General features: G+C 40.1%; 1 protein-coding gene across 1 annotated transcript in view; it reads right to left on the bottom strand.

Annotated features, from left to right (window-relative positions):
• Window positions 1-18,797, bottom strand: part of ADGRA1 (adhesion G protein-coupled receptor A1) — a 519,857-nt gene that overhangs the window by 381,708 nt on the left and 119,352 nt on the right. Inside the window, exons 3-4 of the mRNA XM_054983221.1 lie at window positions 8,221-8,292; window positions 1,988-2,059 (exon numbers count right to left, since the gene is read on the bottom strand). Of these exons, the coding sequence (XP_054839196.1) occupies window positions 1,988-2,059; window positions 8,221-8,292 (144 nt within the window). The remainder of the gene's footprint in view (window positions 1-1,987; window positions 2,060-8,220; window positions 8,293-18,797) is intronic.

The following is an 18,797-nucleotide window of genomic DNA, read 5'->3' as shown; positions in this document are numbered from 1 at the left end:
TGGTCCTGGCATCAAGGTGGGGCGAGAAGAGAAAGGCAGGCTAAAAAGAAGATGTGTGTTGGCAACAACACTACCTTTGAAAAGCTGTAGAACAAAATAACAGGGAAGTACAGGAACATGATAGCTTCCCAAGACCAGGCTTTCTTTTTAAAGCCTTTCCTTTTAGTAAAAAGAGTTTGTTTCCTAATTCTTTACGAATCCAGCAGAAATAAAACTGAGAAAAAACAGGGCAGAAGGTGGCATGCATACAAAGCAAACAATTAATCAGTTTAAATTAGGGCTAGGCAACACACCGACTACTTCATTAAAATTGATCGGCCTGTGTTAGTACCTATGGAAGCAACCTAGTGAGAAGATTATTGGTTTTCTGATCAGCTAATTTATCTCCAAAGTATCCATTAATATCAGAATCTGCTTTTTACTTCCACTATCATTTTGAATCTTCCATTCACTTTTCTAAACAGTTTAGATTAGAAACAGGGATAGTACTTGCTGCTACTAAATGTATATAGCAGATATTTACAATTAAAGCATTGTTTGAAGCGTATAAACTACACATACTAAAGTCTAAGTAAAATGGGAATGAAAATAATTCCATTTAAGATAGGGTTGCCAATTCTGGGTTGGATAATTCCTGGAGATCTGGGGGATGTAGCCTGGGAGGGTGAAGTTTGGGGAGGGGAACGACTTTAGCAGGTTATAATGCCATGGAGTTCACCTTCTAAAGCAGCCATTTTCTCCAGGGAGCTGATCTCTGCTGTCTGCTGATTAATTGTAACACTGGGAGATCTCCAGGCCTACCAGGAGGTTGGCAACCTATTTAAGGTGCATGGTCCAGCCATATTTTTCTGACTGAAAAGTCTACTATTATGAGTGAATGCACAGACTTATGAATTTGGAAATTAACCTTTTTGCAATACGATGAACAAGGTATACTTTCCTTAAAGGTTCTGGCCTTAATAGAATCAAATCTTTAATCATAGTTGGTTCTCAGCTGATCAGTAAATAGTGATTAATCACTTGGTTTTCCATAAAATATATCTCATAATAAAAGAGGTAGAATATAATAGAAGTTAATTATTTCATTTGTATTTTCTGTACAGCATGTACCTCACAGTGCAACCTTTGTGCCAAATAGCTAGGTTTGAAATACGTGTTCAAAGTAATTGTTGTGAATAAACAGGATTTCTTTTTATCTTGATAAGACATTATTAAATTCTTTTAATTTCAGATTTGTTTCATTTTTGCTTAATAAAGTTGGGGAAGCCTGTATCACATGTTTGCTACCATTCTCTTCAAAATTAGCATATTCAACAAGCTAAACTAATTACAAAAAGAGAGGCAGAGGATGCAATCCTAAACAGAGTTATGTGTCCTTCTAAACCCAATGGATTTAGAAAGATATCATTTTGCTTAGGCTTCAACAGAGACTCGCCTCTGTCAACACTGATGTTGTTTACCGCCATTTGGTGCCCTTTTACATTCTTGGTTGCTGTTTCTATGGCCCATTTTTCTTCATCTCACAGACATATAATATGATTGGCTACAGAAACTCACATAATTTGCCCATGAGCTTACTTCAGTTCATCATTACTGATAAAATCTTTGTCAGATTAAATGACCCTAACCAAATAAAGCTGAAGACAATGATGAAGAAGAAAAATGGCACCATGAAACAACAGCTGCTTGGACTTTAAAAGTGACAAACAACAAGGTATGTCCATAATGACTGAAAATGGAAGCCACTTTTCAACATAAAACACAACATGGAACCAAATACATAATCTGAACTCTGCCACAACTTCTGAACAACTCTGCACAGAGGATCTTTTTGGTTGATGAGTGCTGTAAAAAGAGAGAGAAGGCTTTGTTTTATGAACTGTACACATTTGTCCTTTGCACTATATGATTGCTATAAACCAGAAGAACATTTGGGTTTTCCTAAAAGAAACCAGTTAAGTGTTCTTTTAATAGGAGCCATACTCACAATTTGTGAAGATTTTTAAGGCCTACAAATATGTCAGGTGTTAAGCAACCAATTCTATTATTAGAAAGATCCCTGAAATAAGAAAAGGGAAAGGGGGAAATGGCATTAGTTATAGGGGAAAATAAATTGCATAGTCATGAAAAGACAAAATTCACCCTTAGAAAAACCTTTAGAACAGCTTAAGAAGTAAAAAAAAATTAAAAAATCATTAAGGATATTTTATAGCTTAGATAGACATTCAGTATTAAGGAACCTAGACAGACATTCAGCATTAAGGAACCTTTTTTGGACAAATACTAGATTTAAATAAACTGCTTTATCAATTATTCATACATATAGCTGTGTCAAAATTATAGAAAACAAAGAAAGTATTCATATAAATCTTTTGCAAGATATTTACATTGACTTTGAGATAATATTTTTCTTAAAAAACAACAAAAATCATTTCTAGATTATTCAGAAATTTAAAAGGCCATATTGTGCGTGCCCATGCATGCGCTCACACATAGAGAGACATCGGTACCATCAGATCAAATAATGGATACCATTACAGAACTCCTTTCTTACCTCTCTACATAATTTGAGCCTAGAAGAAACAATTCTTCTTATCTTGCAATTAAGGTGTATATTTTTATTTTAGTTTGGTCAGCAAAGACTGCTGGTAATAATTAATACTAGGCTAGGATTGCTAAACTTCAGATGGGAGAGCTCAGAGAATTACAATTTATCTCCAGACTATGGAGATCTGTTCCCCTGAAGAAAAAGGCTGCTATAGAAGGTGGGCTCTTTAGCTTTATAGGCCACTATGTTTCCTCCCTTCCCCAAACTCCATTCTCCCTGGTTACACTCCCAAATATCGTGGAATTTCCCAATTCAGAGTTGGCAATCCTAGACCAGGCTGGACCCAGGTTTGCCAAGTCCCCTGGGGGCCAAACTAGGGGAGAGGGGGTGCCAGATACTTGCCCCATCTGCACACAAAACACACGCACGCTCCCACACAACTGGAAAATGACATTGTTTCCAGCTCAAAGCAGAAGCAATGGGTTATGATGGGGACTGAGTCTCTAAAAATCAGCTCCAAGTGTGATCCATCACTTCTGCATCATGCTGGAAATGACATCATTTTCTGGCAACATGAGAGCATTTGAATCCAATTCACCTGTGCGCATACTGGGTGGAGTGCATGTGGTCAGTTGGGTTCCCATGCTTTCCCCTCCCCCTTACCGGCCAGATGAGCAAGGTTAAGGGATGGGCTGGGATCCCCCATCTCCAGTGGCGGCTGGCAATCCTACCTGGATAAAAAGTATATATCCTCAGGATTCGCACTGTGTTTAAATCAGGTAAGACTGTTAACCTATGATATCGTTTGTTTACAAGAATTTATTATTTACTAGCATTGATATCTGGCCTCTTCTCATAGGAACAATGGGCAGTTGGTTTTTATGAATTATCAGTCATCTCAATTTCAGGCATGAAAGCAGTGCTTTTGAGGTGAAATGTTCCACAAAATCTCACCCCTCCCTCATCATTTTAGCGATTGCTTCTTCCCTGATTTGATAGTGCCTCAGTGACATTATATTTTCCAGAGTCTTTGAAAAGTAATCCCAGACAATTGGGAATTATAAAATTTCTAAATGGTATCACAACACTATGTGCCTAATCTGGTTTAGTTAGTATTAAATAGTGGGTTCAGACCTGAGGTAAATCAACAGCTCTTTATTTAGCAGGAACACAACAACGAACAGACTGAACAGAAACCTTCAATATATATACAGCAGCTCCGCCCCCAGAATAACTAACAGCCAATGAAAACACAAACTTTACAATACCATCATTTGCATAACCCATATACAATGTAACTTATTTACAGCTCAGTGATTGGTCTTTATCTTGTCCCCCTGACTGGCTGCTATCCATAATTAGTAACCAATGATAGCATAGCCTTGAGTTCGCTTGCAAGCTAGAGTTCGACCAATACATTACAGTTACATTAATGGCAATATAAAACTAACTCAGAGTATAGTGGTGCTTCCTGCTTCAGCATTTCCCTTGTTCTGAAGAGATTTCATAAGGTAGAGATTTCATAAGGTCACCTGGAAAAAGAAATCACCAAATAGAGATTGCTTTTCAGTCCTGATGAACACTTTTCACTACTGATGAACACTTTCACAAAAAGCAGTGAGCTTTGGACTCTACTCTAATTTTAAATATTTTATCCATGGAGTAATCTAATCAGGGGAGCAACTGTAAACTGAAGGGGGGCAACTCAGATTAGTTGTTGTTTGGTATGGCAAGCAAACAGGCTGAAAGACTGTTGCGCGTTTGTTTGTTTTTATCAGAAGAGAGCTTGATCTACAACATAATTTCCCAGTTTGATACTCCCCGGCACCCCAACTTTTCAGAAAGTAGACAGGACCATTGTAAGGCAGGGCTTGTTATTCGCTACCCTCATTCAAATGAAAAGGTTTTCCACAGCTGCAGACTCTGGAGGAACAGGAGTAGTAGTAAGCACCTGAGGCTTTGTTTAGATAGTTATTGGCTCTATTTCCCCTTCAGGCTTTTCATCTTTTCTCTTTCTCCCCCCCCCCTCACCCATCAATGCCCCTTCTCTGAGAAACAAGCGTTTATAATTTTTTTTGAGGAAAAGGTTTTTTAAAATAGCTCCCCCAATATAAAAGGTTTATTAATGTGTGAAGTCAGAGAGAAATTTAAATGACATGAATGTCACTAAATAGAATGTCACCCAGAATGTTTGTCAATCAGCTACAGACAGTTTTGACCCTGACAGACCGAAGGCCTTACTCAGTATAAGGTTGCTTCATGTATCCATCACAGAACAAAATGAGGGAGAGGGAACAAGAGTGATGGAGTGCAGTTTGTGACCTGAACAACTATTGCCATGACATTCTATGCAAAGCAGAGAGGGAGCTTTGTTCGAGACTTGTAATCGATGGGAGAATACTAGGGAATACTAGTTAAACATAGACATGCACATTTATGCTACTATATAATTATTTTGTCATCAAAGTGCAGAGAATATTTCCAACAGTAAGCATTGTTTCCCTGACCAATATGTCACACAGATTTTTAAGCAATTACTTTTTTTTATAATTAAATATTTAATCAGTATTCTGATTAGAAATCCACCTCCTCCTTCTCCAGGTTATCTGATCTTCCAGTGGCTGAACCATGCATCTAACCAAAATACAGGTAATATGGACCAATGGGCAGACCTCTGATGGACATGCTCCCACCCTTCACAGAGCACCAGGAGCATGTGCGTGTTTTGTGCATATGCAAGAAGAGTCTAAAGGTGAGTGCTAAGTCCCCACTGGGAGGGTAAGGGGACATGGCAACCCTATCTCTGAATAATGCAGCTTTGTGTGTTCAGTGTGGATGTCACACAATTCTTTTGCAAAGTGAGGAGAGAGGTATTACAGTTGTCACATGCTCTGCAATAGCCATTTGGCTTCACCTCCTGTCATAACCATTTTGGGGAGGAGCTCACCACCCCAAAATTCCAAAGATGTGAACAGGCTCAAAAATACTGGAGACCCCTGACCAACGATATTTGCTTCCTTTTCATGAGAGCAACGGGGGCATCAGCGACCAACCAAGAACAGGAACATCTAAGTATAGGGCCATCATCTACTATATGGTAAGTTTAAGACCATTATCTAAGCAGAGGACCATCACATACAGCACCAATCTTCTATACAAATTAACTACAGAATCAAGCACAAAAGTACTTAGCTTTCTGAGATAGCTCTTCATGTAACAGGATAACTTTTAAAATGAGGTTGTTACTAAATTTGGGACTGCAGTGGTGTGACAGTATACATTCCTTCTCAGAGTATGAATTATCGCACAATTTTTGTAATGTTTCTCAAGGAGTAATTCCCGGATCAACTACTAAGGAGAGTTCTAATAAAGGTTTTTAAAATTATTTTCAAAGAAAGAAAAGTCTACTTTGCAATTGGACTATATCCTTAAATATTTAGCTGGACTGAGTTTTCACTGATTACTTGTTATTCACTGATTACTGGGAATACTAGTTAAACATAGACATGCACATTTATGCTACTATATAATTATTTTGTCATCAAAGTGCGGAGAATATTTCCAACAGTAAGCATTGTTTCCCTGACCAATATGTCACACAGATTTTTAAGCAATTACTTTTTTTATAATTAAATATTTGGAAAGAGAACAGCAGTTTTTATCAGCTTGCTTTTATATGCTTCTCAACTGTTCCTTATTATTTCAGACCAAATTCACCTCATGTCACACAAATCTGGTATTCATTTTTTGCTGTAAATATTTATGCCAGAAATGTTGACTCATGAAATTGATCTTGTAAAACAACCAGACACATGGCCTGTATTCTTGTTTATTTTCCCTTTAGACATCATTTTGTGTTAATCCACAAGATCTCTTACTCTTCTATTGCTGATATGAAATTAACTCAGTATAGTCCAGACACTGAGGATTCCAAATGAAATTGTTAATTTTATGTAGATTTGGTAGTCTGTGGTTTTTCCAACTGACTCACAAAGCCCCATGTCACTTACAGATGTCTGTGTTGCATCAGCTTTCAAATACTTACTATATTCTTTGTGAGAGAGATATGAATTAGGAAACAGACTCAAGTATAACCTGAAAACAGTTCACATTTTTCTAACATTAAATGCAACTTCCTTAAAAAATGGAAATGTATTAATCTTGTGAAGTACTGAATACTGCCTGAGTTAATGCAATGACTTACAAGTGATCTGTGCTGTCTTCTTTAAAGGGACTTTAAGTCTTGCTAGTTTAGACTTATTAGAGACATTTGTTGGACTTTGTTTTTTCAGTGGAGTATAATTGATTTATTGCCTCATCCACAGAGGAGAAGAAAAAGGTACAACTTGAAACCAGCACCATTTGGATGGTTTTGCATCTAACACAGAATGCAGGCTCGATTAGGGCATTTTCCCCTGCCCAAATCCCCCATTTACATTTCTTTAAAAAAATGTAACATCCAGCCTGAAGAAGAGCTCTGGAATACTTGAAAGCTTGCATGCCGTTATGTGTCATTTGGCTGGTCCCAATAGAAGGTATTATGTGGACTGTGTTCTAAACATTCCCCAGCAGGCAATTAAACAACCTTTCATTTTGGAAGAAGCTAATAATGATTTAGAAATAAACTTGGGATATTATACTGACGCTATTCACTACCTCTTAGGTTGCTCTATATAGTACTGAAGGTAACGAAAAATTACTGAGAATAGTAAATAACAGATATGTGTATAATGACAGCGAGCTACAAGAGATTAGAGAGCTTGCTACAGTTATCTTCAGAGCTTCTGTTGTGTGACCTCTGCCTTTTCCATTGACATACTGGTGACTGAGCCATATGGGATCACAGTTTTTATAGTTTACCAATTCTCCCCACAAGAGGTCAGGGTTGTGTTATTGGAATATATCATCTCCACAGCAATAAGACACGCTTGTCATCACAGTTCTTTTACATTTCCTGTATTTATGCTAACTCAAAACACATTCAGATTCACAGGCAGATCCATTTGAAAATGTGTAAACTATGAAAATTCAAATCATTTGGGAAGGGAATGACAAAGTAAGAACAAGGAGCCCAGAATTTGTTTTCCATAATAAATACCGAATGCCTGCATGGTAACTTAAAAATACTTTGTTAAAAGAGCATTTAAAAACATATTTCAGTAGCTTTCTACAGCTCACTACATGTGATTCAAAAAGTTAAAACATAGATAGGGGAAGAGATTTGATCAATAAAATGACAGTAAACACAGGAAATGTTACAGGAAATTAGTGACTGTATGATTCTAACAGAACTTTGGCCATATAATGAAAGACCTTAATAGTAAATATTAATAGAATCCTACATTTTAATTTTTACATGGGGTATTATTTATTAGCAACTACAAAGTATTTATTTTTCTGTTTCACCATGGTTTCCTTAAAGCTTAGAAGCTAATTTCAAAAGATCCTAAAGTTTTGAAGAAACAGAAAAGGTATAATGTAAACAAATAACAAGTCATAAATAAATCACAAATCACACATTGAGAAAAATTCAAAATAGAACAAAGAATTATATGTGATTGCTATGTCTTTCTGTGTCATAATTGCTTGGTGACATATTCCAAATTCCCTAAGGACAGAAATGTCAATACAAGTACAATTTCCAATGCAATTCAGATGGAATTAATACTTACAGACGCTTCAGTTCTGAAAGTCCATAGAAGGCCCCAGGCTCAATAGTACTAATCAAGTTATTCTTCAGATCTCTGGAGATACACAATAGAAAAAGCAATTAATTATCAGTTTACATGAAACTTTTAGTCTCAAAGAGAGGGGGGAAAGATGATGAGTAAAAGGTTTGGAAACGCCTTTGCATGTTTTGTAGCTAAAAGGGAGGAGTTATCAAATTCAAGAGAACAATAATAATCACTGTCTTTATCTCCGATAGCTAAAATAAATGGAGGAAGAGGGAGACAAACAATTTAATATTTGCTTCCTCCCTCTTAAGTTAGGAGTCCCAATTAAAACTGGCAGCTTTACCAGCCGCAGGGAAAATTTAATGTAATATTTTAAAGGACTGAAATAATAAGGACAGAAAGACAGCATATTTATTTGCTTACTGATCATGCAGAACAAGTTAACATTCTACGTATTGCTACAGCATGCATGTATATCTGCCGCTGCATGTATATGTCGAAAGACTCACAATTGTACACACACTGAAAGCTGTATTGTCGAAGGCTTTCACGGCCGGAGAACGATGGTTGTTGTGGGTTTTCCGGGCTGTATTGCCGTGGTCTTCCAAGACCATGGCAATACAGCCCGGAAAACCCACAACAACCAACACTGAAAGCTTTCCGCAAGTAATTTTAATTTCATGCATAGCAGTAACCACGGGAATCATGAACCACAGAGATTCAAGAATATTTCACTGGCATTAGTACCAAGTCAGTGTTTGCATCAGTGTTGTGCAAATATCATGTGAACAGGACCCATGAAGATATTCAGAAGAATACTACTATATATAGCTCTTGCCGGTGCTGTATCAGTAATGATCATGGGTAGCATGTTTGAATGCTTCCCCATGTGTAAACTAAACTGATCTGCAAGGAGGAAGCTAATGCGTTAGGGTAAAGGCTATGCAAAGTATTCTTGATGTGCAGAGGGAGAGAAACATCTCTCCCACTCTATCTGCAGCCTGAATTTCAACCCTTGCTGCATCAGCTTATATACACAATTGTTTCACAATGAACATGTGACATTTCATCTGGCTTCCAGAGATAAAGCACATCTAGCTTGGGCAATGCATACATGAACCACATCTTTATAACACTGCTTGCCAAAAAAAAAGCCTATGGGTAACATAGAAAAAGAGGTCACTTGTCAGTTTGTTTTATATGTAAAGAAAAAGATCAGTCTATAAATGGGACTTGTGCTTTATGTTCTGTGAACACCTGGCTTGCATCCTAAACAGAGCACGCAGAGAGGTCCCTGGCCAAAGGAGGACAGTGGGCATCACTGAGTCACCCCTAAACCTGAGGGCCACAGGCAGCCAAGGTGAGAGTAACAGAGGACGATCCTGTAGACAGGAAGAGGACGGGTTCCTGGGGTCAGCAAAGACAGAGAAATAAAAGGGCACTGGAGACTGCTGAAGGGGCACACACTTTCAGAAGGAAGAAGGGGCCACTCAGCTCAGGACAGAAGCCAAGAAATTATACTAATATGTAATATGTAATATGTCTCTAATCATTCTTTGAATTATGTTCCTGAACTTATCTTAGAGTTGTAAAGGGGAAAGGTTATATAGAGCAGATCTCCAGAGATGGATTTACTGCATAAATTGGATGAATTCATCCTAAGTCAATGTCTTTATTAATATTTGGAACAAAGTTTTCAAGATCTAAAGCTGTGGTTTTCAACCTTGGGGGCTGGAAACCCCTGGGAGGATGAAGTTATTGCAAGGAGTCCGTGAATCCATATATGCACTAATCATTGCTATTTTTATCTTCTTTGTCATTGTATATTTTTTCCAATGAACACATAGTTCACCTACTGTCATGGCAGGGGAGGGATCCCCCACAAAATTTTCTGATGCTAAAAGGGACACTTGAATGGGTTGGAAGTCAGTGATCTAAGGCAAGCACCTAAAGAGTCACTGAGAACACTGATTTATATTAAAAATTATTGCAATTGAATGATGTCTAATACCCAGGTCAATGGATAAACATCTTCCTCTCCTTCTGCACTTCCCAAAGTCTGACAAGTTGCAGCATTCTAAAATGAAGTTGTAAGTAGCAATGCTTGAACACTCATTCGTTCAGTTCATATTCTAGTTGCTGGTTGCAAGCAGGAAACCAGTTTTTCATAGATCAATTTGACTGTTCATGAACAGCTCAAGCCAATTCATCACATTACTTTTCACATGTTCAAACAGTACAGGGCTCTGGCAGCTTATTCAAACAGTACAGAACAGTGAAATCAGCAAACTCTCAATGAGAGTTCTAGTTTTCCCCCTCCACCACAAACCTGCTGTTAATATACAGTACTCAGTAGCCAATTTTACAACTAAATCATGAACAAATCAGTCAGCCAGTGAATATAAATGGGATATTGTTTTTAAAAATCCACCCTTATAACTGTTATTCATTTCCGTCTGTATTAACAAAGTTATTTTGCACATGTGCATTTTTGCACAGTCTTATAGAAAGCATTGCTTCCCTACCCCTGTCATTTAATTACCTGACCTGACCAACCATGACCCTGGGGAAAGAATCAATTTCACAGAAGCAAAAATACTTGCAAGACAAGGAAATGAAATTCTACCACCACAGCTATTCAATTTGTACAGTAGCAGGGTCAGGACACCCAAAGCTCCGTTCGTGGGTGACCACAGCCGTCAAACACTGTATGTTTGCCTGCTGAGCTTGACTGCAGCAAAGTTCACAGCATCCCTAGTTGTAAGTAAACAGAGGGGTTCCTAAGCTTCCTTCTACCATGTGTATGTCATTGTCCAGGGCCAACAGCCCAGCCCCCGGACTTACCTGGAGAAAAGGACAGGAGACCCCTGGGAGTCAACTGCCCAGCTGCCTTGACAGAGAGTGTGCCAGGGTGGAACAGGCACGGCACCTCAGCAGTCGAGGCGGAGAGTCCAGAGGCTCCAGCGAAGACAGCACAGCCAGCATCCAAGAAGGGAGGGGAAGAACCAGAGGGGAAAGCAAGCCAGGGAAGGGCAGCCACGCCCAGCATCAACAGGCAGGCAGCTGAGAGGCTGGCCGTGGCAGCTCCTCAGGAGCAAGGCCAGGGAAACCTCAGCTGGGGATCGTTCGCATTTAACCACAGCCTGCCAGAAAGGCAGGGAAGCCTAGGAGGGATTAGTAATGGGAGGGAAACACCTGAGGGCAGGCACAGCTGGGCCGCATCAGGAGAGGGAAAGAGCCTGGAAGAAGGGCGGGGCAGGGAAAGGAAGCCCTATAAAGGATGGCTCGGAAGAGCACGGGGGGGGGGTTGAGTAGGAGTAATGGAGTGAGAGTGCACGAGCACAGGCAAAGAGGAAAGTGGATGGAAGAGGAGATGGTGCAGATCAAAGGGGGTGAGTGGTGTGGGTTGAGCAGACCAGCGAGTGGACTGAGAGGGAGTCTGGGTGAGGTATACCGCCCCTCCTTCCACAGAGCAGGGTCCTGCAGCATTCCTGGCCCCCTTTGACGTCAGGAGCAGACTGCCCATTGCCCTGCCCAGCGGGGGCGGTAGCGAACCCTGACAGTCATCACCATCTGCTCAGCCCTATCTGGATTCAGCTTCAATTACTTCAGTCCCACCAAAAGCTTTACCTACTGACTAGAGATGGGCACGAACTGAAATATGAACCAAAGCTTGTGACAAACCGGGCTGGTTCATGGTTTGCAAACTGGCGGTTTGTCAGAATCAATTTCTGACGAACTGCCACGAACTTTAGGCTGGTTCATTTGATTTGTCACTGCAGACAGCCTGGCACTGATCAATCAGTTTCCTAGGCAACAGGGGATGGACTTCCTGCAGACCTTCTGCTGGCCCGGAAGTGGCCTTCTGCTGGCCCGGAAGTGACCTTCTGCTGACCCAGAACTGACAATTTGTTGCTGTGAATGTGATGTTTTCTCAAACCAAATGAACCGGTTTGCGAACCGGGGCAGGTTCATGAAAGTTCATGGTTCATGGTTTGTGAAATGCGATGAACCACGAACCGCACGGTTCATTTTTTTCCGGTTCACGCCCATCTCTACTACTGACACAAGTTGGAAGTGACACAACAATATCTGCTGCAATTACCAAGGAAATTCAACATAATATATGCAGCTATCTCTAGAGTTTGGCAAAGTCAGCACTACACACATTCTGGTAATCTCCATTTCATTCACCTCAGTCAACTAACCAGGGAAATCAATGGTGCTAGAAATATAGGACTAGTAAATTGCAGTCACATCTGTAACCATATTCAGCCTGCTATACCACAGTTCTACGGACATAGCAGCTAAAGTCAACAGGTACTCCTAAGAGTACTCCAAACATTTTCAGGAAAGATTGTCTTAATTAATATACCATTTTCTCAACTTCTTATGACGCTACAGGATCTGTTATCTTGAGGTCATGGACGAGTATGAAAATCCATTTCTGAGCTAGGGCAGAAATGTGTTCTGAATTATGTATCAGAGGTTGTCCAAAATAAATCTATACTTAGCACAAAAGCCAAACTTTCCCAAGCATTCTTTGAAAAACTAACTCCAGGTTAACGATGGAGTCTCTTGTGCAAGGAGCTAAACTGTACATCTGCATAATCCCAGTCTAACTAGGACCCCAATAGGTTGAACATACACTTCTTCAACCTGCTGAGACTCAGGAAGCTGCTAGAAATCCCCATCTCCTTTTCAAATTGCAGCACTGAACTAACTAAAACCTACATACAGATGTAATGATAAAATATAAACATTCTGGAAAATCATAACAGAATGAGGAATTACAAAAAAAGTTACCAGTCTCAGCATTACCAGCCAATTATGTAATACTAACTATGCCTATGGTTGGGGCAGGAGAACATGGCAGGAAAAAAGACACCTTCAGCTGCTGCTCTATCACTTCACCGCCCTTTAATTTACTTCATTGTTTCCTGCAGAACCCATGGGGTTCGGGCAGCAGATGCTCCAGTAAGAAGCCAACAGGGCTATAAACAGCACCAAAGAGAATAAACATTTCCATTTCTTCGTAGAAAAATGATTAACTTCTGTTCACTGAAATAAAGTATAGAAAGTTGGAATCTTTGCTGATAAAATATAAAACAACTGTAATAAGAAATGAAATGTACACATTTTTTAAAGTTGACAGTGTGGCAAGGGGGGAGTTATACCTTATGACAGTTCAGAGTTGATTTGTGATGGTTGGATTTGCTGAACTTTGCCTATGTATCTTTAAACTAGAAAGCTGTTTTACCCCTTAAATATGCACTAATATCTTTTAAAGAAAGAATACTGAGTACTGAGAATAATGCAGTTTTTGAGGCACACGCGTACTACCGGAGTGCTATGGCCGTGACACAGTATAAATTTAAGGGCTCAATTAATACCACCTCCCTTTTTATTGTGTGTACTTACTATTATTATTTATAAGATTTATAACCCACTCTTCCTGCAAGCGGGCTCAGAGCGGATATCAATTAGTAAAAATCACATTAAAATACATTAATCACAGTAAAATACATTAAAACATAAGAACCAGTGCAAGAAGGCAGCAACTCTACAAAGTGTCCCATATACCAACCCCTGACCTAATACATCCCATGGGGTGGGAGATGGTACACACATTAGGTGAGTTGGCAGACAATTGGGAGGAGGGGGCTGCATTCTCCACTCAACAGGAGATCGGCAAAAAGGGGCTTGCCAGGAGGAAGAGGAGGAGGAGAAGTTGCAGTTGAAGTTGCAACAAATAGACTGGGACTCAGTTTAAATATACTATTGGGTCAAGCAATATTGGGTCAAGCAAAAACTCTCACTTGTGTGGCATAGCAACACCTGACATTTGAACTGAGTCCTCAGCTGCAATGTTAGCACACCAGCATAACACCCCATCCTTGTTATGACTCCTCAGTGTGCTAACAGTGTCAGTGAAGTAATCTTATTTAAATGATACATAAGATATTTATGGCACTGTGTGGTTAAAGTCTTCTTATGCACATCATATTTAAATTGAGCTTGAAGCTCCTAACAAAAAGCAGTGTCACTGAGTGAAGGGGTGGAGATGCTGAATTTCAGGATCCCTGATCACCTTTGGGGCCTATGGAGCCAAGGAAGAGATGCTATTTGTTTTCACATGATGGTGGGGGTGGTGGGGAGAGAATCTCTTCCTATGGGTTCATAGTAACAGCCCTGCAAGAGAGACTGAAAAAAGGTAGTTTCAGGTGGGTAGCTATGTTGATCTGTAGGAGAACAGCAAGATTTGGATCCACTAGCACCTTAAAAACCCATTAGATTTCCAGGATATGAGCTTTCAAGAGTCAAAATGCTCCCTTCATCAGAAAAAAAGATGTTAACAGTATAATGTATTTCTGATAATGTAATCACTAGTTACGCTGTCCATTTATGTTATAATAAGTCAAATACACCATGCCACCTCCTTGGCCTCAGTGGCTACTTTAGGATTGTTCTTTTAAAATCAACAATTATGCCTTGGCTCAGCATGGGTCAGTGTTCTAAGTAAAAATATGTGATGCCATCTTATTTCATGAAATAATCACAATAATTCCCATGGGGTGACAAAGTGATGAGAGCAGCATTTTAAAAGCCAAGCAAAAGAATGCTGGAACAGTTTAAGAACCTCTGTAAAATGAAAAGCAGGTAAAACAAGTGGCCTTGTTTACTTAGCAGTAATCCCTGTAATTAAATACTTGCCTACAAAAGCAAAAACTTTAAAAGAAAGCCAAGGAATATTTAAACATATATCCAGAGCTCACTAAATCAGTATGAACACTTTCACCGCAGCAGCATAAACATAGGCTTGTGCTGCAGCAGTTAATGCTACACTTCAAACCCAGAAAAGTGGAGCAACAGAACCTGGCAGAACCCAGTTTACATCCCAAAAGAGCCACTCTATGTTTTAGAAAGAGAGTTTTGGTTCATTAACACAATGTCCCATAAAGGAAGTCACCACCAGCAGCTTTAGAATTCTAGCTTTAATACATTTGTGCTAATGTGACACTCCAACTAACCACCGCTCCAACTAACCAGTGAAATCTATTGACCAGCTGGTCTAGGCTGACTAGGACACAGATTCTACAAATACCAAACAATATACTGTAATATCCAGCAGACAAGGACATAGACTTTCCAATTTCCCAGGGGGGGTGGCTGGGGCCGGGCCAGAGGTATTGCTATGCCAGTGACATCACAGGGAGGAGCCAATGACATCACAAGGAGGGGCTTCCTTTGCCACCATCTATGGAGGCAGGGCCATGGGAGATTTAGGGAGGGGCTCCGCACAAATTTAGGGGTACCCAAGCACCCATGGGGACCCCCTTAACAATGCCCCTGAGCTGGGCCAAACCTAGGAAAATGTGGGAGTTGGTCAGTGGTTATAGTGCTATTTCAGCGATCTCTTGCTGTGTCCTGTTTTTGAAATTCACTTTTAGGATAGTTACTTTATGATCTATAATTATACATACCATGTGTATAGGACAAACTAATGGTCACAAATTTGACACTAAGAAAGGCAACACAGAAAAGCCTGTAAGGGAACATTTTAAAAGTTTTCCTGGACGTTCATTTACAGGAGTCTTGATTCTGCCTTATTCATAAGGGTGACTTAGTACTGAAATGTACTAAATTATGACATTGCAGATGCCTTCGTTTGGTAAATGCATGGTTGAAGTCTGAACTAGGGCAGAATACAAAACAGTTGCCGTGCACTCGATTTCTGAGCAGTGTACAGAGTGCAAAGTAGTAGCAAACTCCCATCTTCTCACTTCAAACTCATCCTATAAGTGAGTACAAGCACATTTTGAGGCAATTCAGAACAGTGCTAGTCATGACCCCAAGAAAACTCGCAGTTATACTACCTAGGATTTTATATACCTTGCTTTCTTAGCACACTGCTTAAACTCCACCTTAAAAAACATTATTAACCAAATCACAGCCTGGACACAGGGAAAAAGGAAATTTTTAAAAGGCCTCTGATCTGCACACACACCCTTCCAATCTTGTTCATGCAGATAGGGCTGGCTTCTCATTGCTTCAGAGAGACAGCACTCATTTTTAGGAATTGTCCTTTTCTGCAATAGATACCACCTCTCCATTTAAACATGGAATGGAAATTGAAAGAGGAGTTTAGGAGTGGCTGAAGCAGCCCCCCCCCCATACATTACCATGAAAAAACTAACTGTTCTCCCACACGGAGCAAAAAAAAAAAGCCACAAACAAACAAACAAAAAGCTATTTCAACAAGGAAACATAAGGCCTACCCTTTCCCAGTGTTCCATTTCCAAAATACAATGTAATGATAAGGTTATTGGAAAGTAAAATAGATACTCACTTTTTTCCCTGTTAAAAGGAATAGAAACTGGTCCTTAACAGAGTAGCATTGACTGCAGAGAAAACGTGATGATGGGTGGCTGGAGCGTGCTGGCTGGTGTGAGTGTATAAGTTTTAAAAGGGAAGCAGTTTTAGAACAGTTTTAGTTTTAAAAAAGAAGTCAAGAGTTCTTTACTATAGAAACTCCATACTTTGATAGGAAAGTGAAGAGAGCTTCCTACCTACAGATCTGTTCTGAGGAGGAAGTCCTCATGAGTAGACATGGAAATGGAACAAAAAACAACAACGAACCAGCAGGTTCGTGATTCGTGGGTTTCACGAACCACGGAACTGGATCAGTTACAAACCAGTTCGTGGTTCGTGGGGTTTAAATGCCCCTTTCTGGCCTTAACAGCGGCAGTAAATAAATCTCTGGATTTATGGCTGTCAAAATCTCACATGCTCTCTGGTCCTTTCTTTTATTTATGTAAACTGCTTCAGTCACCCACAATGTAAAAGAGACACAAGCTTGGCTGATAGTTTGTAAGCTTTGTGTTCCCTTTGTAGGATCAAAAATCTTTTAGACATTTAACCCACTGAAGCCATCATATACTATTTAAAATATTACTTCAAAAATAGTTTCTTGATAGGAAGGGAGACAGCACATTTTGGGAAAGTTTGCCTTCTTTGTTTTTTTCCCCACCTATCTTTTTCTTAGATACATTACCCCATTCATGTCTCTGAAGATCATTATCTTCTTGAGGATTGGAAAACATTTTCATAAAAACTTTCTCTTGCATTTTTGGTGCATATATTGTTGCTAGTGTGTAAATCTTGCCTTCCAGGAGCCTGATTTTCAAAATCAAATATCTTCTATCAGAGTCTCTTAATTCTTCTGTAACATTTATTTGTAAATTGTTTATACAAACCGCCAGGGCTTTTTTTCAGCAGGAACGTGGTGGAATGGAGTTCTGGCACCTCTTGAAAATGGTCACATGGCGGGTGATCTCCAGACAGAGGGGAGTCTGCATGGAGGGCAATCTAAACTCCCCTCTGTCTGGAAAGTAGGGGGTGGGGCCACCAGCCATGTGACCATTTTCGCCAAGGGCAATTTAAACTTTAAAAAACTCCCCCCTTGTTCCAGCTGACCCAAAGTGACATCATTGTGTCATCCTGAGTTCCACCACTGAGTTCCACCACCTCTTTTCCCAGAAAAAAAGCCCTGCAAACCGCAATACCTTTAAAAATGATAAATTCTTAATAAACACACTAATATATACAAGCAAAAAACAGGAACAAAGCCCCAAAGAATCACAGAAATTATAATATGATATAACAGGAAGTGGGGGACAATCCTGTGCTTCATCGGCTATTGCAACTGAGACCCTCATGTGAGATCTGAGGGGTCTTGAGCCCCTTAGCCCCCATGTAGTTCACTGGCTGCCCAGGGGGGCTCAGCCCCCTCTGGCCAAATCCGGAGGGGGCTCGAGCCCCTCAGCCCCCCCCCGTAGTTTACACATATGCCAGCAGAAAAAAGTGTTAAGGTTTTCTGAGAGAAACTGCACATTCTTATTATTAAGTATTGAGATTTCAGCTCATAGAAACATCTTTATTGAGAACTGGAAGCAGACAGACAACACAAGCTCAACATGAGCCAACTATATACACACAAATCCTGCCTCAATGATAACCAGCAACCAATAGGCACATGAAGCTAGAGTCCTTATTTTGCATTAACTACATACAAAGTAACATTTACAGTGCTGTGATTGGACTTTATTGTACAGTATGGATTGGATGCAGCCAGCAGAAAAAACAGCCAATAGCAATGAGGGCTTCAGGAGCCTAGGCTCAGACAGAAGCTCAGCTAGTACTAACACTTACAACAGATTTTCTTAAAAGCTACACTGAACTGAGTATGGATTAGTTCTCACAAAGTATGCGAGGGACCTCAATGAAAGTCATGGTTCCATTGTCATTCTATGTTCATCAAACCTACCTCTACTTGGGGACAGGGACAGTGCCAAAGTTTCTGGCGCCTGAGGCCGGGGGCAGCTTCAAGGCTGTTGTTGCCTCCGTGTGCACCCAGACTGCTCAGTTGCCCCACACCGCCCTAGCCTCCTGGCCCGCAGCTGTGTGCCGGCAGCTGCGGCAGCAGCACAGGGCAACTTAGAGACGAGGGTCGTGCAAGTTTTCTTGGAGGGATGGGATGGAATAATGACAGAAGAAAGCAAAGGGAAGGGGAA

Source organism: Eublepharis macularius, chromosome 6 (assembly GCF_028583425.1).
Source record: "Eublepharis macularius isolate TG4126 chromosome 6, MPM_Emac_v1.0, whole genome shotgun sequence".
NCBI classification, from domain to species: Eukaryota; Metazoa; Chordata; class Lepidosauria; order Squamata; family Eublepharidae; genus Eublepharis; species Eublepharis macularius.
This window is presented reverse-complemented; position numbering and strand designations above follow the sequence as displayed.